This window comes from Trachymyrmex cornetzi, unplaced genomic scaffold, assembly GCF_001594075.2.
Source record: "Trachymyrmex cornetzi isolate Tcor2-1 unplaced genomic scaffold, Tcor1.1 scaffold11, whole genome shotgun sequence".
Taxonomy (NCBI): Eukaryota; Metazoa; Arthropoda; class Insecta; order Hymenoptera; family Formicidae; genus Trachymyrmex; species Trachymyrmex cornetzi.
The window spans coordinates 2,761,658-2,789,362 of record NW_017295653.1 but is presented as its reverse complement, the minus strand read 5'-3'; the positions used below and the strand labels follow the sequence as shown (position 1 = coordinate 2,789,362).

Below are 27,705 nucleotides of genomic sequence, written 5' to 3'. Positions count from 1 at the left end.
AAATGATTAGTTTAGTTAATAAATTCAACAAATTAATATTGTCGTGGTAACCAACGGTTTGATTGATCATATATCAACAAATAGTTTTTGTGTCAGTAACAAAACTTTGGTTATTGGTACAAAACATTTCTCTCAGTGCGCAAAAGACTTAAAGGCTTAAAGTTTAGAATGTACGTCAGCAAAACTTTTAAACTAAATATTTTATTGTTTTATTAAAATAAAATCCCCGTTATTACAGCGTACATGCACGCGTGCGCGCGTGTGTATAATGTACTTTAGACACATTTCTACTTATAATAGAATACTCTCTCGTTGCTTAAATCGCGCTTCATTTCATATGTCCTGGAAAATTACATTACATTTTCGGCAATATAATTTAACTCGTTGAGCACGCCCTAATAATATAATTGCCCCAAACATTTTAATTGAAACAAATCCACGATAACCGACGAGTTTATCGTGCGGTTCGCTTTTCTAACTTTTTAATGCAATTAAAACAATTTAACTTTCGCGCTGTTTAATGGGTCGACATTATTATCGGACGCGTTGGCGGGTTTGGTTTCGATATGGAACGAAGTAAATTATACATTAAAACGCATTTCGCATTTTCCATATAAACGTTGGTCATCTTCGACGTAAACAATTTCTTGCGTAAATTCCATAATTACATCGGGAAGTATGGAGTGAATATTTCACATCTCGAAACATGAATTTCACAATCGACAGAAAGTGATAAATATTAATGGACACAAAGTGATAAATAATAAGCGTCACAATGGAAAATCGGATTATTAAATTCCACTGCTGCTGGAAAACGAACAATAATAAACATCTTTTGAAAGTCAATGTTTATTTCTTGCTATTTCGTTCTGCTTACTCTTTTTTTCTTTTTTCTATTAATATGAAAATGTTACAAACCGCAGTCCTGGATTATCCGTTCGCATCATTTTTTTCAAAATTGACTGCAGCGAGGAAAAATGAAGATCTCGGTATGATGCACGAGTAATTAATTTTAATGTAAAAATGAAAGCAAAAGAGACAAATAGAGAGGAATTAATACGTAAAATATAATTTAATTTTGCAAGCAGTATCGTGTTCGCAAACAGAATATAATTGGTTATTGATGAATAATAATAACATTTGCAAGAAATATTGACGTATTTGCAATTCCTTTTAATTATTAATCTCTACGATACATAGATTTGTGAATTTGTAATCTTAGCAACTTGTGTTTCTAATTCTAACAACATAAATTTCTAATTCTATGAATATATTACGGCTATACATAGACATTGTAAATTTATAATTCTAGCAACTTGTATTTCTAATAACGAATTTCTAATTCTATGAATAAATTGTTGCTAGATTATATCAATATATTCAATATTTTCGCGGCATAATTTCTCTAATTTTAATATACTAAATATATTTAATAATTAAATATTATCTAAAAATTTGCTAATATAATGTTCAATTAAAATGAATTCAATAAGATTTTATATTTCTGTGGATCATTTTATTAAAAATTAATTTACTTTAATTATTTTAAGTTATTTCAATAGTTGATAATTTAAAAGCTTTAGAAGTTAAGTATACTTGCATCAGGTCAATTAGAGTCAATTAATTTTTCTGTTGTCTTTTTCTTTTTATAGATAATTCAAAGGAACTAATAATCGCACATAAAATCTTTTCTATTGTATTAAATCCTCAAATTTTAGGATTTAAGGATTCATTAAAACAGAAATTTAAAGGTTCAACATTAAATCTACGAACAAGATGATAATGAGAGTATAATATAGATTATGCTGTATAAATTATGACATGCAGAAACAAAATTTTCACTTGAAATAACTAGTACTGCATAAATCTGTCTATACCGGTTCACCGACTGATTGAAACATATCAGCATCCTTTAACAGAAAGTTCTTCGTACATTGTTAGAGTTTTCGACATGAAAATATAACAAAGTTACTACAGCGTGGTTCAAGCATATAAAGCATGTTGGAAATCGAGTTCTTTGTAAAGCCGTATGAACCTAACGAGTTCCACACGACAAAGCAATTCCTTTCCAAGATTTAAAAGTATCTTCCGGCCGAGATACTTTCCTTACCGGATCCAGGTCAGACATTCTTCGTGTATGGAAAGGTCACCTTTGAAAATGTTGAACGTATTGGTATTCCGAGATTTCACTTAGATACAGGAATACACCCGTAGGTGAAAATGCGATTCAGGTACGCGATATTTGGTCGTTGGTATTTCTGCACGTACTAAATGAATGTTATAATGTATACACGTACAAGTACAGAGAAGAACCGGCATTCTAGAGCAGAACTTTTCAAACTTGCATAAATCGTGACCCACTTTTTAAAACAGCAAACATCCACGAGCTATCTAGTAAACATGAAAAACGCGGGGAAGGAGATAAAAATTAATTATTCATTTATACTACTTATTTACTCCTACTTTTTAATTTTTTATTGAATACAGTTTTGTAAATCTATTTCTCAAATACCTAATGAAGTATGTGCGGAGAACGCTCTTGTTTCCTATATCTCTTGATGATAGCTTTGAAGTTAACACCACTGCGAGTTATTTTCAGGCGCAAGAAGTTTATAAATTGTAATTTATTTCAAAATTTGGTTTATTTATTCATATGCATACGTTGAAAATTCAATTTTACATATGTACGAAATGTGAAAAAGCTTGTGCGCGCAAATTTGTGTAGTTATATGAAGCAATGAAGTGTAATTAAATATTCTAAAATTTTTCGCGATCCACCAAAAATCGATTCACAATTCACTAGTGGCTCACGATCCATATTTTGACAATTCCTGTTCTTAAACAACAATCTCATCTACGGATTCCTTAACCCATTAATCGTCGTGTTTTTCTTTATAAAAATGCGACTCATCGTGATTTTTCGAAAGTTACTTTGAAACGTTTTTGTTTTTAAGATTAATTATATTATGTTCTAATAACTAAACGTTGAATTAAATATTTTATTTTAGTAAAAATCAGTTAAAAATCAAAATGCTATTTTAATAAAAAATCTAAAATTTTTGACGAATAACATTTAGCTATGTTTTCTTTGGAAATTTATTCCATCTTTTATCAATAAAATACGATCGATAATCTGATATTTTTAAAAGACGATTAACTATATATATAGATTGATTAAGAAATATCTAAGGAGAGAGTAACTCCAAGATATCTTACATATACAATATGCCTACATGTGCTCTAGATTCAAGACTAAATTTCAATTTAGCTGAGCATTTCAGTCACGTGTATCTCTGTCTACTTCGAGACTGTTTCCTTGCAAGGAGAGCATGAATAATTCCTGTGGCTTGGGACAAGACAGAATTCAAACGCAGCACAATTTCTATTATTATATAAAGCGTGACGTAATTGCCAGTACATCTATATTTCGACTATGAACGGAAGTCGATGATTCATTTTTATCGTAAGACCCAGTGGACGTTATAATTAATCTATTCACTTAGCAGAAAATCAATTTAAAATAGTAACTTAAAATGTAACCTCGATAATCTTCCAATCACATTATAGCATAAATTTAAATAAATGCGACGAATTTTATGAGATATAACTTTACATATGTAATTTTGAGTAAACAAAGTTTATCAGGTCACAAATATGTTTGCGGAAATAAAACGAATAAGCGATTATAGTTATACAACGGTTTATATCTAGTATAAACGGAGAACTAACATTTTACTAAAAGAATGTTTCACAAATATGTAGACATTTCTCGGGATTTATTCGACGAAACTCTTTCTATGATATAATCTTTCCCTGTTTACAGTGATACAAAGCATCTTTTAATACACATGGGAATTGACCATTTCCGGTCTATCATAGTGAACGCACGTGTACGAAAGACAGAAGGAACATGGTGCTAACCACGATTCGTTTGAATTTAAATTCCGAGGAGTTGAAATCTCGCATAGATTTTCTTCGCAGTTGATCCGATAGTTAGTTGCACGTTGTTGCGAGAATGCATTTCGGCAAAGCCGATCAACGATGAGCCCATTTGTCAAGATACGGCAAGAAATGGGTGGAATTTCAGTGCGTTTGTCACAGGCCGTACGATTAATTGAACGCGCCTCGCGATGTGCCAGCCTTCGCTTCGCGAGCTTCGCCGATCGATCCCGGCACGTTAATAGATCAAAAAGAATTAAATGGCATAGAAGCTGGCATACATAATACCTACAACTAAAAACATCATATTTAATGTCACAAAATGTAGCAGTAGCCAACGATAAATTACAGTGCATTATGCTCAAACAGTATTAATTGTTCGCTCAGATTATCTTGCCACTGGCCGCGTAATAAAAAGCGAGATACAAAACTTGCATTTATTTTTATTTCTCGTTGAGTGCGATCGAAAATATAATTTTTAAATTCATCGTTAATGAAAAATATCATATGAATGTAATTTGGTATAGCATTTATGAATAAGATTTAATTTTGTGATACTCGTGAATGATATCAATAATGTGTTGAAATTATTATACATTAATTATGTAATAAAGAGCGTTGTATAATAAAGATCAAATATATTCTCATATATCTTTAAATTCTTCCATTTATTAACGATAAAAAGCGAAAATTAAATATAATATTTTATTCTATTGTCGCTCTTCTGACTATCAATTATTTCACAAAAAATGTTACGTCATTATTGCGTCATTTTAAAATTTTATATCATGATTGTTGCGAATAAAAAATTATTTTTGGAATTTACGATTTCGATATGTAATTTAATTTTTTATCATGAAAAAATTAATTACAACTTCATATATCGTAAATAGAGAAAAAATTATTTTAAAATTTAATATCTGTACAATGTTTTTACATTCCTTTTAATTTATGAACGTACAGTATTTAATGCATAATGATAATAAATGTTTATAAATTTTTCATATTTATAAAGATTTATATGAATAAATAGAACTTAATTTCCGAAGGTTTCTATGAAAACACTTTTCAATTATATTGTATATAGTTAATAATTTGTCGACAAGTTTTTTTATAATGTGCAAATGTCACGCGAATTGCAATACAGTTATTTTTCTCCAACTACTTATGTTTGCTTCTATTCCTATCTAGAACTATCGCGCGAACTATTTCATCAATAAAGTGTATATTTGTATTCATAGAACCGGGTGACAAACCAGAAACAATAAAGAAAGCAGCAGCACAAAGTAGAGGTCGCGTCTTTACTGACACTTTCATTCATTTTCTCCGGTTTACGAGCGATAAAACCGAGCCATAACACCGCGAAGCTACAAAAAAACTTCACCTACGTCTAAATTTAAACTGCAAGGAATAGTCGCTTCTTTTTCTTTCTTTCTTCCTCTCAAGCATCTCCACGATTTTCCATTTACTAAAAGACGCCGTTGTAATTAAACATAAAAAGAAAACGGTAATAACATTTGTAAAACTCTATTTTCTGTAAACGATTTGCGAATGTTGCGACTGTAACGAAAAATACATCTCGTACAGTTGCACGAACATTATTATCTCGTTTTATGGTAGCCACTCGATAATTTCCCTTAGGTACGTCGGGAGCTCATCGTTGAGTATTATCGTGTTTAAAGGATCATATCACCCAAAGGGGTTGTTACCACCTTCGAGCTATCAAACCTCTCTCTCGGGCGTTGCGAGAGAGATATTAACGATCGTCTCTAACATCGTCTTAAACCGTCTTTTTAATCAACGATCGTTTTCACCTTTAATCCTGTCGCATTATATTGTGCTTGTACGTATAATACGTGTTAAGTATTCTACGTACCTACTTTTGTTTCTAAAATTAAAGAAATTTATCTTTCTGAGAATGAGAAAGAGAGAGAGAGAGAGAAATATAAATTTTTATTTTATGAAAATTATGATTATATTGTAATTTTGATTTATATATTTATTATTTGATACTCTAGGTTTGTTTTGATTGAAATACAGATTTCGATCAAATCGTCAATTTTTCTATAATGAAAATATTTGTAACGAAGAATTATTTACAATGAAATTTGATAAGAAAAATAAGTTATATCCTTGTATTATAATATATATTTAAATCAATGTATGTAATTTAGCGACGTATAGCTTTAGAACAGACCATCATTTTCCAAGAATCATTCGATTGTCGATTCTTATCATTCTTTGTTTTTTCATCGCAACAATTCTTAACCGAGAGTACAATGCGTAATAAGTTCAACTCAAAGGAGAGAGAGAGAAGAGACCATAGGGAGGATCGAATGTACGGCGGATGGCATTGATTCGACCGGCAATTAAGCTCGGATTACACTGGATAGGCCGTACTGTATGCCTGGAGCTAAATGGATACACATAGCTGAGATTACTGCGGCCACTATGGCCTAATGTAATGCCGTTCTACGGACCGTTACAACGATGCAGCCAGGAAGATGCTTACAAATGAGATCAAGGGAAGCAGCGAAGACAATAGCGAGGGTGTTCGGATAGACGCAAAGGGATGAAACGCCGGTGGACAATCGCGGAATTATTCGCCCTATCGGTCCTTGCAATTCTAATCCCCTATCCCCTACTTCTCCCCTGTTCCAAGTTATATAAGGGATATAATATTTTCAAAAAGGAGAAATTCCGATAAGTACAGGAATTATAGGAGCAGTTTATTTCTGGCACCAATCGTGTCTCACCCTCGCTCTTGCAGCCTCTTTCCCTCCACCGCGTCCTGATCGCCGGCCATTTTAATCGTTTTCGAGGGGTGGAAAAACACCGGCTGTGGGGGAGAAACACCCTGATTTATAGATGCACCACGATCCACCCGCGGCCCGATTATAACGAAGGTAATTAATAATTTGCGGTGCTTAAGCGGCGCTTGGGAATACACTTCATTCGATATTCCTATAGTAATTCGTTATTATCTACGCTCACCTCATCGAACGAGGGAGCAATTAACTATTGTAACGCCGCGGTCGATAATGATTATTATTGTCGGTGATCAAGCACAAGCGGATGCATCGCGTTGCGTGCGCGTTAATAAATAAAGCGAATTAACTTTTATTACGCGATAGTCCAATTCGCGAACGCTTCAGTTTAAAGGAGTACCATAAAACGGTTCCACCTGTGTGTGTTAATTGGAATTTCTGTTAAAGGATATTAGTTCTGTCTACTAAATATCTCTGCATTAAACATTTACAGATATTCCTCACAACAAAAAAGTATTAAATGAATTTTTGGTATACGTACACTGTTAATCGGAAAAAAGGCAAAATTTAAAGATATTTGTTAATTTTTTATATAAATTTATATATATCTTGAATTTTTAAACATTTCCCAAGAGAAATTGACTATAAAATTAAAATTAAAATAAACGAATGCGGTAATAAAAATTAAAATATACCTTGAATGTACATATCTTGTACATTGATTGTGAGAGAAAAATGTTGAAGCATTGCAAAGCAAATGTTACGACATTTTCTTCGATATTTATTAGTTATGAAAAAATTTGATTGTGATAATAAAATATACATTTCTATGAAATATATTTCATTAATTCTGAAAAAAGTAAAATGATGGTTTATTTGCTAGTAATAGTTTCATTTTGCCGTATATAACTAAAGATTTAATTCTGTGAAATAAATATATTTCTCACAAATAAATTTTTAAATATCTTTTTCTCAGTGTATAAGGCAGGATTATAATTTAGAAAGCACAGATTATCGGAGCAAACAACATTAATTAATTGGGTTTATTAATGCATTCTGGGATTAAGATTGCCTCTTCGTGATAATACAGGAAAATAGATGTTTCGCGATAATACAGAGAATGACAATAGGTCAGACAAGAACGAAAGGGAGAAACGGAAAGAAACGGACAGGAAGCAATAGCTCGCGGCATCCGTCAATTCTGGAAACAGTCAGCAACGCCGGGCATAAACCATCCACGCCATAAACCTCAACCTCAGCTGTGTAACGAAAATAATGCGTGCCGCTAGAATATCTGCCTCTATTACGTTGGAAATCCCCCATGGACTCTCGATTTCATCTCGCTCGTCCTGTCGTACCCACGCGCGTTACATTTTTCCTGCATCTTTCCGCGCGTGTCTCACTTACAATTAGTCGGCATATATAGAGATTATCCAATTAATCACAGATTCTGTAAGCAGTTTGAAATTAATTTCTCTTTAGCTGAAATTTAATGACAGCCTATCGTATAGTAGTTAGCCGGCGCTCATTACTTTTGTCCCTCTGAAATCTACAAATATGATAATATATTTATGTATTTCTGTAAGAATCTTAATTAATTACAATTATTACTGTAAGCGTCTTGAAAATAATCCTATGTTAAAAATATATCTCCGCAGGAATATTCATGGACGATCATTGAAGTGTAAAATAACACAAGAAGAACGAATTTCTTACGAAAATTAACAACGATATTCCAGTCCTTAATCTTTGTCGGTTATTTCAGTTAGCTGTTCGTTGTATAACATAAAGATTCTTTCGTAATAAAATTGGTAGGGACGTTACAGAGTAATTAATTCCTACCCAGTACTTTGGTTAACCATCCATTCTAGACCACAGGGATCTTTTTGCATTAAGATTGGTAAGGTCGTTACAGAGTAATTAATTTCTTCGCGTACTTTGTTTAGCTATTCATTTTGGATCGTAATAATCCTAGCTACAAAATATTGTACATTATAAAGAAATATTAATCACGTTGCGACGTTGTGAAACATTATATTTAAAGAAAAGTAGAGAGAAGCATATTTATATACATATTATATATCTTTCTCGCGGAATTGCGAGGAAGACTTAAGAGAGAGACATATAAATAAGAAGAATAAAACAACGACCGCATACCAATAATTGAACTAGGTACTCTTCTTCTTGTTCTTCACTCTGATGCTATATACCTTCGCCCCTTCTTTCTCCTTACGTTTCTTTCTCCGTCTTCTAATCGAGTTATATGGGGTTTCGACTCGCTATTCGCTTGGTGAAAACTGGAAAGTTTTTCAAGACACTGCTAAGCCGTAATGCCCTGACGATAAAGTCTTGTTCGAAAGAAACGAAGAAGAAACAAGATTCGACACAATGAAAGACAAAGAAAGAGGCAGAAGGAAATACTGTAACTTTACGATGCTACGAGAATTCGCGCATATTGTAGAAACTTCCGCAAATCGAACGAAAATTCGATCAGTAAATTTGAGGAGTAAAAGAATCGGTCTTTGTAAGGTAAGAGAAAAAAATATATTTTAGTCGCATTTTTTTGTACCCGATTCGCTTTTTTTAACATACAAGGCAGATGTATAAATAATGCTGTTTACTCATTAAATGAAATTAATCTTTTAAATTAACGTACTTTTGTGATCAAAAAAACGCCACAATATTAAAAGCTTTTATGAGAATTAAATTGAACAGCATATGTTTTCTCAAAATTAAGAATTAAATTTTCAAGTAGAAAACAAGCCAGTAAGAATCGATTCAAATTGATTAATAAGACGTTTTAGTTCTCGTTTTGAGCCTTCATCAGTGTATAACTGACAATTCACAAAATTAACAATATCTATTGATCTTCATGCTTAAATCCATTTATACCCATAACTCAAAGGAAAACCTCTTTGAAAAAGAAGGTCGAAATATCCAAAGATAAAACCTCTCAGTATTTGGTAAAATACTTGAGCTGTTAGTCAAAGTTAAACTCTAAATTAATGTGTAAACTGATAAACGCAACTGTTGATTTAAATTATCGTAGTCAATAAATTAAAAACTTACATTAAATTGTCATAGTAATGGAATATACAGCCATGGTATGATAAGCACAAAGAGTCTATTGCGAGTAATATAATTTTATTACACACTTGATCAACTTGAGTCTGTTCTTTATTGGCTCGTTTTCAACTTGATATAGATTTATTTCTTCCGAACCTGTATCTGATTAAGTTATATTAAATTTTCAAATTCTCTCTGGAATTATTTACGATCTAAATTTTAATTGGCACAATAGTATCGAAATCTATATTTCTCGATTTTGAGAAACATTATCTTATTGTATTTTCGTAATCCATACCATTATTAAAAGCGAAAAAAGAAAACTAATTTGGTCACTTTGTAAAGACTTATGGAGAGAACGGAAGTTATAATTTTCCATATTTTACCAGTGATTTTTCACATTTATGCTGCCCTATTGAGACATCTTTGAAAAAGCATCTAGCGGGTTTTTATTGCTGTACAGAATGATCGTTCGTATCTAAAATTTATTGAGTGTAAGCCTGATCCTGTGTCATATTGCAGAGATTTCAAGAAGATAGCGAAAAGACAAAATACAGCTCTATATACATCTTCAAAATCGCGTTACGCCACTGTCTCCTTTCCGGACCATCATCCCTTTCTTCCCCTATCGCCCTCTTCTACTTGCGTCGACTTATGACGGCGTTACCGACGTCAGGAAATGGCTCGAACTTTCTAATGTAAAATGCAAGGCGCCATATTACCGGGTAAGACCACAGCTATTCACATCTCTTCCTTTCTTACTGTTTCTTTCTTTCTTTCCCGCATTTTGCTTCAACCCGATACGATAAAACTTGGACTGTAAATCAAAGCCCGCAGGCTCTGATATATTCTTAGATATTTTATTATTTCATAATAAAACTTCGCGTAGTTTCGATACTGAGGAAAACCGAGAGGGTAGAACATAACAACGTAGTGGAGGCTTTACGATCTTACAAATCTGACGGAGAGATACTCCGTCGATTTTTGTCCCTATTCAGTTCCTTTATAGGCACCGTCTTTCACATTGGAAAAGAGGAAAAGTTCGATAAAGCGTTCCTCGTTGGATTTTCATATGGTAGACCAGATCAAGTTCGTGTGTACGTCGAGACACTATCGCGACTTCAAAACATTTCACTTAAAAATAATTCTTTTGACTATAGAGAAATAGAATTACTTATACTTGTAAGGAAAAATTATGTAAAACGTGGAACATTTGAGGAAAATAAATTAAATAAATTACTGATAATATCACACGGTATAATGATAGAACTGTCATTTTAAAAAATATTGACCCTTCTTATATTAAGGAAATGTGAAATTAGATATATGCTGACTTTAATCTTAGTTCCCTGATTTATTAAAATTATAAAATTTTACTCTTCCCCGAAGTAAGCATTTTAAAAATTTAGAAAAAATATTAAATATGAGATAGTTTATATTTTCCAATTATAAAGTACTAAAAAGTATATTTTATTAATTTTTTTTTCTTCATATTTGAATATTTATATTAGATTATTTAATAAGTCTTTTTCAAAATGAGAAGTAATTAATCAATTATTCTAATTTTCAATGATACAAAGTGTTAAATAATTTGCATGATAATAATCAAAATTTGCTACTAATAAGCAACGTGTTACTATCAACTGATTGTTATAGAATGCATAATACCACATGCGCACATTATGTATAAAATATTATTATGTATATATATATATATATATATATATATATAATATTACACGTACACATATATATATCTGTACATATTCGTTGACGACGCGCCTACAAATTCGCATGCGGATCAATGTGAGCGGTGGTAATTGCAGCGTAAACATTTTCCTAGGCGCTGATTGCGAGACTCATTATTTCAGCGAGGCTACGAATTGAGAATCGCGCTCGACATTCGACGACTCGAAGATAGCGTCGACGACCCATTCCACCAGTGTTGATTAAGACGAGGGGATGTCCTCATTATTGCTCATAATCAAGACGCTACAATAAGGAGAGGCTACCGAACGGAAGGGTGTTCTCGCTCTGCCACGACAGCATCCGCATCCCTATTTCTCATCCGCCAGACTCGATCCTTTTATGGTAACTGTACTCGCTTCCACACAGAGCTTGCCGCCTAAGAGATGAATACGAAAATAAGCGGGACGTCCTATGATTAAGGATTCGGCGGTTTCATTCGTAAAACTTGCTTCTTCATTTCCGTTCGACTGTATTGAACTCGGAAATGCAACGTATTCGCAAAAGCATCGTCAGAATTCCGCATCAAAATTTTACATTTATTTCATATTCACAAAATATCTGTATTCAGTTCGCATACGTGCTGATTCAGTTATCCGTACTGCTCTAATGAAATTTACATTCTGTTTCCAGTGTTTAGCTAGGTACCACCGTATCAAATTTTTAGAAAGAATGATAGAATTATCGAAAGCTAGCAAATATCTCTGTTATATATTTCCTTTAAACATGTTGGAGTATCTCAAAATAACTCCGACACATTGCAAAATTTACGTTTGTATCTTTAATCTTTCGTGGTCACCTAAACTCCATGGGACCCCAAAAAAAGTTTAAAGCTTTATATCTCTAAAAATGTTATATTTTTATACCAAATAAATGCTCTTTTATACAATAATTTCACATTTTTTTATTTACAAAAATGATCTGCTTTATTCTTCAGAATAAATATCTTTTTTGGAACGCGGACTATTGCATTATTTTTTTTTAAGTGTCATATCTTTAAAGTATAGTCATAAATTTTTATCAAAAAATATTAAAAATTAAAAAGTTATAATTTTGTTTAGTAAAAAAGTGCATTTTTCAAGAACTTTTATAAGTTGTAATTTTTTAAATATAATAGGTAAAATTAAAATCTTTAAAAAGCAATTCCATTTCCATGTTCTACAATGTTTAACACATTGAATGCCACGCTGATATTACGCGACTTGCCCAAGGCGCCAACATGAATCTACTATCATGTGATATATATTGTATTAAAATTTAGAAATATCGAATTTATTTATTTATTCGAATTATGTGTTTTTATTAATCTTGACATCGCCGGTTACCAGTGCCTTCTACGGCGCTACCAACAAACTGAGTGCCGGTCACCGGTAACCCCCATGGCATTCAACGTGTTAAAGCACGTTCAGTAATTTTTGTGATTTTAGAGAACAAAAGCTGTAAATACGGCAATCAATTAAAAGTGTTTGGGTTATTTTGATCCCTGTGTAACATTAAATTCTCAGGAGGTTTGATCACGAAGGATTAACAATATCATTCAATTCTCTGGCAATGAATATAAAAAAATTTAGATTATAATAGATTAATACTAAAGTAGTGAAAATGCTCTTTAAGTATTTCTAAATTTATTGAAATATTTTTACCAATTTTTTAATATGTAAAACGGGAAATAATTTAGCTATTTGTTTGTCAATGATCTTAAAAATATTTAACAAATGGATATTTAACTTTTGTTTCATTCTTTCAGCGTCAATCTGCAATCCAAAATGTTTATAAGTAGTGTAAATATTTCACCTTCTTTGTCAGAAAATCAATGGAACAGTATCGTTGATGAAAAGATAAAAATAAATCAATAAAGTTTTGCTTTATATGTGAAATTCTATATTTTTATTGTAAAAATTTATTTATGAAATTATATAGAATTTTATATATAAAACAAAATACTCTTACACGTATATATGTATATATATTTCAAGATTGTATTACAAAAGTTTTTAAGATGAGTGGCGAACATATTTTTAGCATCCTCGAAATATTATCGAAGGCAGTAAGGGAAATGCTATTCGTAACAAACTGTATGAGGGTGCGTTTCGCGTCGGTGGCATTTCTTAGCGAGGGAAGGTGATAATAAATCGTTACAATTTTCGCGGGAAGGAACCCGTAGTGTGGCTTACATACGAAATGGTGCTCCACTTTCCTTTCTAGGCACCTGACAAATACGATACGTAGGTGGAGCTTTTCGGGTGTGACCCGGATACCTGAGAGAAAGTACGGAAAAGATGCAGAAAAGCGGAACGGTAAAAGAGTGAAGAGGCTCTCTCTTTTCGCCCTTTGCTCGCTTGTACTAAATGAAGGCCGAGAACAACAAGCTCTGTCGAATGATGGTGTCCCTAATAGAGAGGGATTCCGTTCAATTATGTCTTATAGAGCCATCCTGACCGCAAATTGCCGCGATTTTCAATGGCCAATAAGATTGTCCAAGAAAGAGGTAGAGGAAAAAACAAAGATAAAAGATAGAATGAGTTAGATGGATTGATCGAAATTTGTATGGACCATTTAACCGATCCCGGATGTTAAATTGCAAATGGGGAAATTGTAGAGGGCAGATTATGGAGTCCTACAGATACAAATTATGCGGTTACAACGATATTATCAACGAACCAGGAGATTATGTACTATCGAAATTATTATCGCTATCATACGAACCAGCTTATTAATACTTACTTGTTAGTCACAGCATTATCAAATCAGTTTTTACATAGCAGATCAGTTATTACATTTCTTCTATTATAATCCCTGTTGTTGTAAAATTGACTATTCAATTATCAGAATCTCGATTTTGATTTTTACGTAAGCGTGGAATTACTTGTATTCACAAGATCCAAGCGTAAAGTTTTTATTAACGATAGTGCTTTTAAATTAAAAAAATGACACACAGAAAGAACTTTTAACTTTACAGAAATTCGCGAATTCCTTCAATCGTTTGGTTTGATCATTAATGAAGAAATATCGAAGTTTCATGGTCAAAAAGAACGTATCCATAAGTCACAATCCAGCTTGGAAACATAGTTTTGTCTAATCTTTTTGCATCTTACTTCACTCCTTTAGTTTCTTTACCTTTCTCTCTCGCACGCGCGCGCGCGCACACACATTCTCAATCCCTCATCCTCTCTTCCTCTGCTTCTTGACGACTTAAGCACCTCAATTTGGTACGTTCGCTTAATCCCCTTCCCGAAGGACTCAAAGGGGGGTAACAAAGTAAGGGAAGATGGCGGGAAGATAGAACGAGCCCGACGTCTGACGCCAGCACAGCTGCGTGCTAAGCAAAATGCGAGATGTGGTAAAGTGCAGTTTGCAGTTCCGTTCGTCCCCGATGAAGCCTGTCAGCCGACGGCGGCAAAAAGCGGTTGACTCGCATCTAAGAAACTTACATCTAATTAACAGTGATTAATTAACGTGTCACGCGTTTCCGCCATCGCTTTGTTCAGCAAGATACCACTGTGACATCCTTTCCGAATGTCAGATATTATTGTACTTTACGTCCCTCACGTAATCAGTTCACTGTCAGTGACATCGTAAAATTTCTTTTTATCCTAACGTGATTAGATTGAAGAAGATTAAAAACAAAAGTCATATAACAGTGAATTTACTGAAATCTTTATAATAAAATTAGAAACGTATCTCTTTTTTATTCTTATTCACATTCGATTAAACTCTAAGATAATTTAAATCAATTATCTTATTTTTTAATATATTATTATTGTTAAGTCCTTTTTTATTTTGTATTACTTGCGAAATTTTATCAATTAAGTATGTATTATTTGATACTTATTTACGATGCATAATTCTGAACACTGAATTATATGTATATTAAATTAGTTGCGACAAAGTGGAAATAATTTTTCATGCTATGCAACAAAATACATGTGCATAGTCGAAATTACTACATCAGCATGTAGTAAATGCAGACGAAGCATCTCTCCCATGTCTTTTTACTCCGACAATCTACGGTTATATAGGTACTCATTCGCGACATCTCCGAAAATTTATAGCGGCATAACTCCACAAGGGACGACCGCACAAACGCGAGACAAAAACGGATTTCGAGTGTTTTGTTTGGCGTGCAGGTTGTAATCTACGCCCAGTTGTCCGTCATCATTCACACTCACGTACATTTATGTATTGACTATGGCAGATTCTTAACAACATCATTGTTGCATTTAACGGCGATATAAATTATAAAAGCACTTCAATGAATTGTAGATTTGTATATGAAGAATTAGCTTTGTCGATATGAACAAAGAATTCATAAGCTTTGTAATATCTTCAAAACATATATTGTACTTTGATGAGTTTGAAATTAAGATATATTTATTTTACTGTGTGCGCGCGCGCCAAAATTTAAAACTTTCTAGTCTCTCTCTCTCTCTCTCTTATACTTTTATCTAATAATGGAGAAATTTAAAAGATTGTAGTGAATTTATTGCTTTAGATATATAAATTAACATTGAAATATTATTCTTTAATTAATTTTAAATGGTATACTCCAAATCAACGAAACAAAAAAATACTTAATTATAAAAATAATGTTGGTAAAACGATTTTTATAAAAATTAGATTGTCTCTATAAATTTGCCATGAAATTTTCAACTAAAAAAAAATATTCCATGTTAGTGTATTTTATATACATAAGAACATGTAGAACATCTACATATAGAACATCTCAAAATATGTACTTCTAATACATGCTCGTATTCCCCTAACGTAGGATGTCACATGAAATGTGTGATAATACCTGTCTGTGAATAATTCAGGGATTAGTAACGACGAATACCCAGGTGGTTTAAACACGGCAGGACTGTAGCGCTGATCGATGCCAAGGGGTAACGGATCGGTGTAGCTGTATATGAGTTTTAGGGCAACTATTAGAAAGTGATGGCTTGCCAAGAGAGTTCGGACGCCTCAGAACCGCAGCTTCGTGGTTGGCACGGTAAATCAACAAGTTGATATCCGTTACTCAGCCCAACTGAGACCACACCAGAGAGTGAGAAGGGCAGAATGATGTAAAGACAGAGGCAATGGGAAGAGAAACACACAGAGAGAGAGAGAGAGAGAGAGAGAGAGAGAGAGAGAGAGAGAGAGAGTAGAAAGGAGAAAGGGAAGAGGTAGAGAGTCTAAAATGTAGATAATGATCACCAAATGACAAAATCTTCAAAGTGCATAATCTAGTACATAAACCCGTTCAATATTCCCAACACGTTAACTCTCAAGACGCTCTCGGTGGCATAAGACGCGATTTTCCACAGTCGAGAATGTATCTCCGAAATGTATAAATATATAACTTAGAACCGCATAACGTCGAAAAAGCGTTATCCTTTGGGAGCAAACTTACTCTGGCAAATTTCAGTAGCAGCTTGGAATTGTTAATAAACTTGGAGACATTGATACCTCGTGGGGTTTCTATGAGATGCGGTGAGATATTTTAAATTATATAGACTATGTCTACACCGCGATGAGAGAGAGAGAGAGAGAGAGAGAGAGAGAGAGAGAGAGAGAGACATAAAATTTATATTTAAAACATTTTATATTTACTTTTTAAATTATGTATATTGAGATTATCGAAATGTCAAAATATTCATAATTTCAAAATACGTAATAAAATTGATAAGAAAAAAAAACAGTTTTTAGGTAATAAATATGATCAACTTTTAGAAAGCAAGGATTTATTTTTAAAGTCTTATAGCTTTTTCTTGAGATCTGTTATAATTCATTATTTTATTATATTTCTTGCTTTAAAATATGATACTGTTTTAGCACCACGGCTTTCCCGTAAAGATTACTAATTTAATAACAATAATAACAATGTAACTTTTGATCATACATTACTTAATGTGCGACGATAGATTTTTTCATTTATATATTCTAACATGGGAAACATGTAAGGTTTTTAACTTTACGGTTATTAACTTTATGAGATAAATAAAATAACAATTGTTGAGATTTCTTCAAAATCTATATATTTATTAATTCCGAGTTTGCACTTTAAAAAAAATTAAAAAACGAATTTTACCCTTATTTAGTAATTTACATCGCAGCAAGTCAGCCACAGCATTTGCAATGTGACTTTTAGAACAGCGGAGTTATGTCAGCCTTATATGTCCCTCATCCAATAGTCATTACGTATTAAAACACCACGTGAGAAACAGAAAGATGGCAGATATTTAGAGCTTGTCATAGGAACTTTAGAAACCGTTACCGATATCGCGGTCGATGAGAGAGTCTATAGACCGCGTTCGTACGCAATAACATATTAATCGGTTATGGGCGACTACATCCGTAGAGACCATAACGAAAGCTCAGTAACTCGAGTGTACGATCAGCAGTAACGTGCCGCGGACCTTTATTGGCCACTAACTTCCTGTCCGGACTGTTCTGGGCAGACCAGCAATAATCGTTACTACTGACCTCCCCTCTCCTTCAGGAAACGACTTAAAAGTCTGTCGTACTCGACGACGGTCAAAGGCATCCGGTCATCGTTCGTTACTCCCGTTTTATCGTTTTATCAACTCTGTATTGAACTAAATTAACTAAATTAGAAATTGAGAGCATTATAATGAGATTATTATACAGTTGCAAGCGGAATAAACAGGTCAGAATAAACGAGTTATTTATGCACTGTTTGCGGTGCGCATGAAATTCTATGAAAAGTATGATATTTAATATTTGATTTATGTCTACTATGTTACTTGATGATGATCTTTTTTACTCTACATTCATTACGTGATGCAATTTTCTTTTCGAATTATTATGTGATAATATTATTTGAAATAATCACAAAGTCTTATATTCTCTAAACAAATTATTATTATATATGATACGTAAATATGTTTGATATTACATAAATATATGTATATAATACAACTATCTTAAGTGTACATAATCTGTGTAAAAGATTCTCTTTTTTATTTACAAAAACGACATAACTCAAAACTCTTATAATTTTGCGTCACTCTTATAGAAAATATTATACTTAATCTTCTTTAAAACGATACAAGTGCTATTTGGCGAACGAACTGTTAAGTTAAATTAATTTACTTTTGACAGAGTAATTTTTACTTAACTCGTTTAAGGTAATAATTCAAAAGCTACATTTTTTAAGTCATTTTTGAAGTAAAGGAATGATGTGATTTGTTTATCTCTCCGCATGAATCTGCATCTGGGGAATGATAGACAAAAAACAAGTTTCAGATCGATTATTACACTAAGAAACCGGAAAGGTACTGATATCCCGTGTTAAAGGAAAAGTCAATCGGCCGATAAAGCGAACTGTGGTAATCGCAACGTGCAATCGCGACTTGTGGGAGACGAATCGTACGAGAAATCGCGCTTCGAGAAACGGGACGGTTTATCTGGCCGTGTCGATCGCTGTTTCGGAAACTTAGATTATAGTCGTTTCGATAGAAGGCGATTAGGTTCACGGTACGTTGGGGTGCAAATTGGTTCTCGGGTGGTTTGCTTGATTTATTGCCATTTCAATCGACAACCGGGGATAGCCGCGTAATATACGCCTAATTACACAGTAAGACGCTAGTTGATCGTCGGGCGTCTTTGTTACTGTGAGCTTAACATCGATATCGATATCAAGGAGATAAAGCACACGGTATACAATATTGCTGATGTTACGGAGGTGCTTGAACGATTGATTACGCACGTAAATCCTATGCCTGAGGAACTTTCATGACAGAATTATTAAATGATACGAAGGAACACCTATAATCGTCTTTATTACTTTGAAACTTAGGCTATTATCACCTCAAAGAGAGGAGTGATTAAGGTCATGGCAAAACGAGAAGCTTGAAATTAATTTCAGCACCTGTACTCCGCCATCTTGACACCCTAACTGGTGATTGTGTCGTACATATTGAAATGCCTAATCGATAATCGGGTATAATGATACATGTTTAATAACGATAGCCTTCGATGGAATTGGAAGCCCGCGCGTGGCTAATTAGTGGTTCAGAATAGAACATAAGTAAATGAGAGATTTGATATGTATTTAATTGCGGATTAATTACATTAAATGTAATTATTATCAATATTATATGAAAAATTATAACTGTCAGTATCTACCAATATCATGTTATTTTTACTCAATTATGAATGAAATAAATTGTTCTTTACAAGATGGGTCTACTTGACAACGTGGTAATTATGTCGTCGAACATTACGTTAAATAAAAGAAAATTAATAACGAAGTTTTATTGTTTAATCTCAACATGAAATGACTTTCTTTACAATGTTAAAACTACGTTAAAAGAGCCGTTATCGATGTCGTTCGTAAAATAAGTCATCAAAGTTTGATGATATTAAAAATAGAATAGTCGTAATATTAATAATTATTGAACATATTTGCGAAGAATACTATTATATGATCGATAGTAATTGTACGACTCTGACGTTACATACTAGATTCTGACGTGAAGGATAACTACTTCTACTGTTAAATTTATATACTATTTTTATCAAGAATGTTCAACTTATCAAATTTATCTCAACTGGACGATGTTAATATAATGAAAGCAGTAATATTAATCATTTAGCTTATTACTAGGAAAAATAAAGTCGCTGGCCAAAAGAATTAATAGCACACGGAGAGAATTTTCTTTTAAAATTTACCCTGAAAATATGGTGATTGTGGTACAATACAATATTTTAAAGATTTTTACCATGCATTTCAGTAAAATTGATCAAACTTATTTTATACTTTATTGTAGTTTTATTAATGAATGAGAGAGATTTATATCAAAATTCTTCGAAATACAATGTTGTCCCACGATTGTCATATTTTCAGGGTAAATTCTAAGAAAAAATTCTCTCCGTGCAAGATTGACACTATAGCAGTGTGTTAAATTTCAACACGAAGCGACTCATGCCAGTAAAATAACTATTATCGTTATCGGCACTCTTCATAAAACGAGCCATCAAAGTCTAACGACATTAAAAATAAAATAGTCACTACGTTGCCTGCGAGCTCTTTCGGTATCGATCACCGAGATTTCGCGTCGTAAATACATCGCGGGAAACAAACAAAAGTTCGCGGAAGTTTTATGTGCAGACGAGGGCGAAGGTGGAAAGGGTATGGCCGAGGGAAGATGGAAAGAGCGCGGAGGTCTAACTCCTCGTATCCATTTACAAGTTTTAAATCGTTCCGCCGGTGTGCCTTTTGAAAGAAACCTTTTACCTTTATTCTCAATGCACGATAAAATTCTGAAACGCGTTCGCCAGCCGCCGCGCGGCTTTTAAACGTTAACACGCGCTCGCTCGGCACAATGGCAGGGTCGCATTATACTCGAGAATCGGAGGGAGAACAGGCAGTATAGGAAGAAACAAGGAGTCGAAGGGGTAAAGAAGAGTGTTATGCCACCAAGTAGAAGGAAGACGGTAGTGAGAACAGAGGACTGTTGTTCTCTCCTTCGTGAGCGTTCAATTTCTTTGAGCAAGACGGAGTAGAGTTACATGACAAAAATCTTGTTTCCGTATGATGTTTCCTATTGATGCTCCCATTTCATCCCATTGTACATACCTATTGTGTAATACGATAAATAAATATCTTTGTGCTGATGTAAGCTCTTCAAATGTTAATCTCAATTCGTTAATTCTAGCTCATCAAACTCTTTTTTTTTGCTCATGCGGATGCCACTCAGGGTCTGTGAAATCTTGTTGGACATTTTAATGTGTAATTTCGGTGGAAATGTTATTCATTCGTCAATAGTTGTTTTCCATAACAGTTTTGAACGATATAGAATAGAAACGTGCCACCCAAAGTTGAATTTTATTAATTATATAAAGTAATTGTTAAAAAAAAAACATGTTTCTACAATTTATGAAATGTACACGTCCTAACAGGGTCTCCTAGACCCTTGACTGATGAATTAAGATTAAATATCTTTTTTCTATAATTAACTTTGTTGATCAAGTACTACATTCTTATAATATAGTATCTACTGTATAATAAAATGTACATTTTTTACGAAGCTTAAATAATAGTATATATTTTATCTACATCAGCTACCAATATAAATGCTGTTATTATTAATTACAATAAATCAAATAATAATTTGATATCACTACTCAGATAGACAGACGTACATCAATTTTACTGCAACTTTACGTTTTATTCGATCATCAAATGCTTCATAGATGAGCCGATTGTGATTCCAAATATTGTAGTCGTATTTAATAGATATCAGGAAACGAAATACCATGATGCAAATATGATGTAAATATGAGAAACAAAAATCTGATTCTTAGCGTCTCATATTTACATCATATTTGCATCATGATATTTCGTTTACTAAATGTTGCTGCAATATTTCGAATCACTATCGGCTCATCTATGAAGCATTGGATGATTCTAAGATAAACGTGAAGTTGCTGTAAAGTATATGTACATTTGTCTACTGGGAATATTTTAACGAAAAAAAAATTTAATTATAATTTAATTTGTGTTTTTATTTTCAGAATATATATTTATTAATTATTTTTATGTATATGCAAATTCTTATAATTAACGCAATTATAAATATTCTTGAAAACGCGTAGAGAGTAGTATCGACGGGATTTGAACCTAAGATCTTTAGGGTGGTAGCCTACCTACGCTAACGTTGAGCTAATCGCACGATTGTCTGAACACTTTTAAATTTGGCACATATTGAATTTTATTTTGACATTCGTACCGATCATATATGTATGTAATAAGCATGTATGTATATATAGGGTGTCTGATAACTCCTGACAACACGCGTAAGCAGGTAGAGCGGACTAAACTGATTGTGAGACGAAAAGTCCTCTACTATTTTACAATTTTCGCAATAGTTAACAAGATATTAATTATTAAAAATCACCGAATGTTGGTTTTCAATAATTTTTTACTCAAGTACTATTAACTTTACGAAAAAATAGCAAGAGAAAAATTGTTAATTTTCTTTTTATAGAATTGTGAGAATTTTTTTAGATTTTTTTCAGAATATTTTAGTACCGTATTTTCTGATGTTGGTAAAAATTATAGTTATCTCTCTTACTTCATGCGGCGTAAAATAAGGAAAAATTTACAAATCATTTATGCTTACTATGATATCACATCAGGATTACAAATTCTTTTAATAAGATTCAGTGCATCAAGATCAACATCTGTTTATCCAAATTTTACAGTATATTTATTGTACTTTATGCGGCATAAAATAAAGAAAAATTTAAACTTTATTTAAGCTTTCTATAGCATCACATGATAATTGTAAATGTGCATCATTATATGATGTATTTCATTTAATTATGTATGATGTAAATATTTCATATAATAATATCAAAAAAAGAATATTATAAATCTGAAGATATATTTTCATACATATGTTTTTGTAATTCTATAACAAAAAATTTAATCATTCAAATAACCTAAATTTTATATTTACTTTAATATAAACGTTTTTGCTTTTATAATGTCATAAAATTGTTCTAAATTTTCAGTAAATTAATTTGTGCATATTGTGATCATCATACAAGTCTATCTGAGTATCTATAATACTATCTATAATAATGAGAGGTTCACCAACTTATTTGGGTCAAACATAATAAATTTAAGTGACCATTCTCTTTGTAATCGGACCGTAAATAATTTTTCTCGCTATAACTTCACGACTTTTATAAAACCATAAAATATTCCGATTTGCATCCTCGTAAGAAGGATATGCCATAATTTCGCGACGAAGAAACTGCGACGGTAATTCCACACCGTTAAAGGACTTATAGGTCATTTAAAGAGCTCTCGGAGGCCAAAAGGATGAACCACGAACACAGAATGAAAGATATCTCGAGATGCTTTTTTTATTAAAATGGGCACATCTGGCGATGAAAGGTCGGTCAGCTGAACACGCATTTTTTCCTCGCCACATTCAACTCTGCGAGGCCGACCGATCGACGAAAACGGTTACGTCCCTTTGTACGTCGGCTGCGACACTAAAATGGAGCTTTGCGGGGTGACTATGGTCGCCCAACCACGATAGATAAATTTCCTTATGAAAATTCGGTCGAGAGAGGAACGTCTCACCACTCACAATTTATTGGGTCTTCCGCGGATCGCTGACTATGCTAGCACATTCATCCTATGTTCCGGTCATCCCTCGTCGTTCTCGACGCTGTAAAAGGAGCTCGAAGATAATAGCCTTGAAGTGTTCTACCTTCGAGACGATTAAAAAGTACAAAACTTTATCTTATTAAAGATATTTTGGAGTTTGTTTATTGGGGAATATATAATATTAAAAGTAATATTATTTTCTTCATAATAATTGTCATTTTTTTACTTTTTCTTAAGGATGTCAATCAAACAATTAGCCAAAACAAGCTGATATCAACCAATATCAAAGAATGTTGACTCATACCCAGATAACATTTATGTTGTATAAGATAACTAAAAGGTGTCTTTTAGATGTCTTATGTCTAAAAGATGTCTAAAAAACGTCTTTTAGAAATCTTATGCAACATGCGTGTTATCTGGGATAGATATGCTCTGAAACAACTGCAAAAAAACAAAAAATGTATGACTGTATTTTCTTACAGTTTTAGGTCAATAACTTTAAGCGAATAAGTGGATCCAAATAAACTTTTGCACAAATATTTATTATTGTTTGGTCAGTATATGTTTAAAATTTGGTTCAAATCTTAATGTTACTTCCTCATCAAATTTGTAAATAAGTATTACGAAACTCAATTTTATATAAGAATGAAGACTGACAAAAAAATTAAATACCGTTTATTAAACCAATAAGAAAATTGTGTTCAAATTTTACATACATATTCAGACGTAATATTGAACGGATTTTATACAGATTTTTAGACGTAATAATGAACAATCTATGAAAATTTTATATTTTTGGTAAAGTTTTAAGATGTATGCATCCCCAAAGGGAGATTATTTAATACCTACGCAACGCGGTTGAAAAGACGAACGTTATCGAGGAATGTCAACGGTAGTCGTCGCCGCGCTACGCTCACGGGAAGAGAATCGTCAAAGTAATGAGAGGAGGGGGCCAAGGTAGGGTAGTTAAATGTTACCGGTGTCAGGACATGGCCTTTGTGTTAGGGGAGTGCTTGGGCTCCGTGGAGTTAGCTAGACTGGCAGAGTACTATAAATTACATAAATGAAGTAAGCCCCTTCCGCGCTCAAACGGACGTCTTGCCAAGTTTATAACTTAATCACTCGTGCTATGCTCGTAGCAAGAGGAGGAGCTTAGGTGGATGAGAGGATACGAGACGGAACGAAACGGTTGAGATGAGAGTGGGTATGCCGTAGACGGATAGCGTAGAAGATGTAAGAGAGAAAGAATCCGGCAGAGAACAAGCCGAACGATTAATGGTGTCAGCGTTGAATAATTGAATGTGTCACGCACATATTGTCTCAACGTTGGCAAGTTTTCTTCCCGAAGTAACGACTTCGGCCTGATCGTTTTATTTCGCAATTAAGCGTACGATATCTATCGTGAACATTATTTCCTCGATCGATCGTACATTCTAATTAAATTCTGACCTTAAATAAATTTGAATATTCTAATTTTCTGGATAATCTTTGTCATTTTATTGTAAAGAATATGCACAATATGTCTGTTAGTTTGATATCCTCAAAAATTATTGCACTTAAAACGAGATAAATATATATTCAGACGATAAGCATACGTTTTGAAAAAAGAGATAAAGCGAAGATCTTGAATGCAAAAAGTACGAATAACGCGAACAAACTTATTGGTCCTTTTTCTTCAACTCTCCCGTTTTCATCTGCTAAGCTTACTATTTCCTACAGCGAATTCGATCAATTGCATTAAAACATACTAAGTATGCAGTATGTATTAAAAGCTGCTATAAAATTAGCAAAATTAAATGTGAACACATCTAAACATTTTAAACGAATATTCACTAATGTCACATTTAACAGAATATGTGTTATATTATTTCATTGTTAAAATTGATTATATTGTGCCACTGCATTTAGATACTTTATTATAAAGCAGTCTTTAACATGTACTAATTCAGTGCCATGTACGAATGATGGAATTCACCATTGCTTCTTATAATATTAGACTCACAACTTTTTTTTTGAACGTATAAATCATGATATATTATTAAACGTTTAAATCTCTTATTCATCGATGTCAATTTCGATAATATTAGAAGAGATAAGTTACATAAAAATGAATAATGTTTGCAGTCTTTGACTGCGTACTTTACGCTAACTTCCTCACAGAGCCGGACTAGAATCGCGGATGGCCAGTTTACATTCCTACCGGTTAACCACCGGATGCATTTAATTACGGTCACCTAACGCAGCTTCGGCAACTGCTTCAGTACGGAAGCACTAAATCGTGGTTATCTTAAGCTGCAACATCGCGCGCTGGATTCGTATAACTTGCGCTTGCCGGATATCTCGAGGCTGAATTACTAGCTAGAAGAGAAGCGCCGGCGCGGGCGCGTGGAAAGGGCGAGATTAAAATCGCCCGGAGAGCAATGCAAAGTTTTTAATAACCCTTGATGCTTGATTAAGTTACGGCTCTCTTCACTGGCTCGCTGTCTCTCCTTCCCCGCTGTTCGTCTTTGGCTGAAATAAATTTCGCGGAGATTTCGCTTACAGACCGCGTTTTCGTGCGGTACGAGGGAAGAAGCGAGACTCGTTTACTCCGTCAGCTAAATTAATGGAAATCCGGGATGGTTTCTTATCCCTGCGAATATGCAGCAAAATCGGAGAACTTTCGCATCTCTGCTACTACCGGTTACTCTAATTCAAAATTACGTAGACTCTTTTTTTTTATTATTATTAATGTGGATTAATTTGATCAAACGCCAAATATCATTATACTTACAATAAATAACATAATCCCCAACTTTATCGTTTTGTCATCTAATGCGATGACATACGATCTATTTTTTATATGAATAACAAATATAATTAAAAATCGTTGCAATTTGTTTTATTAAAACTGCAATATTGGAAAATGTGAGAAATTATAAAATTAAATTCGGAAGTAAAATAATATTAAATCTGTATCATATGTATACTGCTACAGTTGTTTGCCATTTCAATTTATCATATTAAATATAAAAATGTAACAAAAATTTAACAAGAGTCTATGTATTTTCTTTCAGGCTTTGGATTTGTCACGTTTCAAAGCGAGGATGTCGTCGACAAAGTCTGCGAGATCCATTTCCACGAAATTAACAACAAAATGGTGAGTAGCCAGTCTAAAGTCTACTTGTAGAACAAGCCCCCTCTTCCACAAGGGATATTCTCCCTTTACTTTATATAACCTCAGAGGTCGCGTCAAAAGGTATTTGCCTTCTGTTCGCTGTCTGTAATGTTGAGCAAAATTAATTTTCCGTATAATCGAGAAGGTCTATCTTTGTTAGTTATATTTGACATGCATGTGGAACGTACCTACATGCAGGAGAAATCGTAAACGAAAAAGGGAAGAACTGTACACAGTTCCTCTAGTAAGAGAAGTCTTTGTTTACTTTCCGCTACAACGAAAAGCTCTTTCACGACGGTCAAGTATGTTCTTGATGCCACCTCGTATCGATAATCCTGAAGTAAGCTCGTTGCGCTGATCCAGTCGATATTCTCTTTAACTCCACTCTCTACAGTTAGTTATTTCTTTACCAAATTTTTAGCAAAAATCAATCTTACGTTTAGTACTTTCTAATGATTAACAGAAATAATATAAGCAATAAATGATAATAATAGTGTGTTTTTAATATCTCTTTTAACTTGTTGTCGAGAAAGGATTCATACGTTATCTCCCATACAGCATGGAAGGTTGTATTGTTGCTGCATTGTAATGTTGCTGCAATATTGCTGGAGTGGTTTGTGCTGTATGGGCTGCTACAACGATGCACAATCAAGATTTCGACAGTTCTAATAGATGATTGATAGAGTGAAATGTCCGACCGGTTGTCTTTCTTACTCGTCCCTCTTTCTTTGATCTGCTCTATCTAAAATTTCAAGGTCGAATGCAAGAAGGCACAGCCAAAGGAAGTGATGCTTCCAGCGAATCTGGCGAAGACGCGAGCGGCCAGCAGAGGCGCATACGGTGAGTTGGTGATGGTCGCGACACCCACCCCCACCACCTATCGCTACGCGCCGTATCCC

At 33.4% G+C, this 27,705-nt stretch overlaps 1 protein-coding gene across 2 annotated transcripts in view; it reads left to right on the top strand.

The window, feature by feature from the left end:
* The window catches only part of Rbp6 (RNA-binding protein 6), a 786,239-nt gene that overhangs the window by 712,501 nt on the left and 46,033 nt on the right, over positions 1–27,705 (top strand). For both annotated transcript variants that reach the window (XM_018509673.1, XM_018509680.1), the window contains exons 8-9: positions 26,706–26,788; positions 27,562–27,646. In XM_018509673.1, the coding sequence (XP_018365175.1) occupies positions 26,706–26,788; positions 27,562–27,646 (168 nt within the window). The remainder of the gene's footprint in view (positions 1–26,705; positions 26,789–27,561; positions 27,647–27,705) is intronic.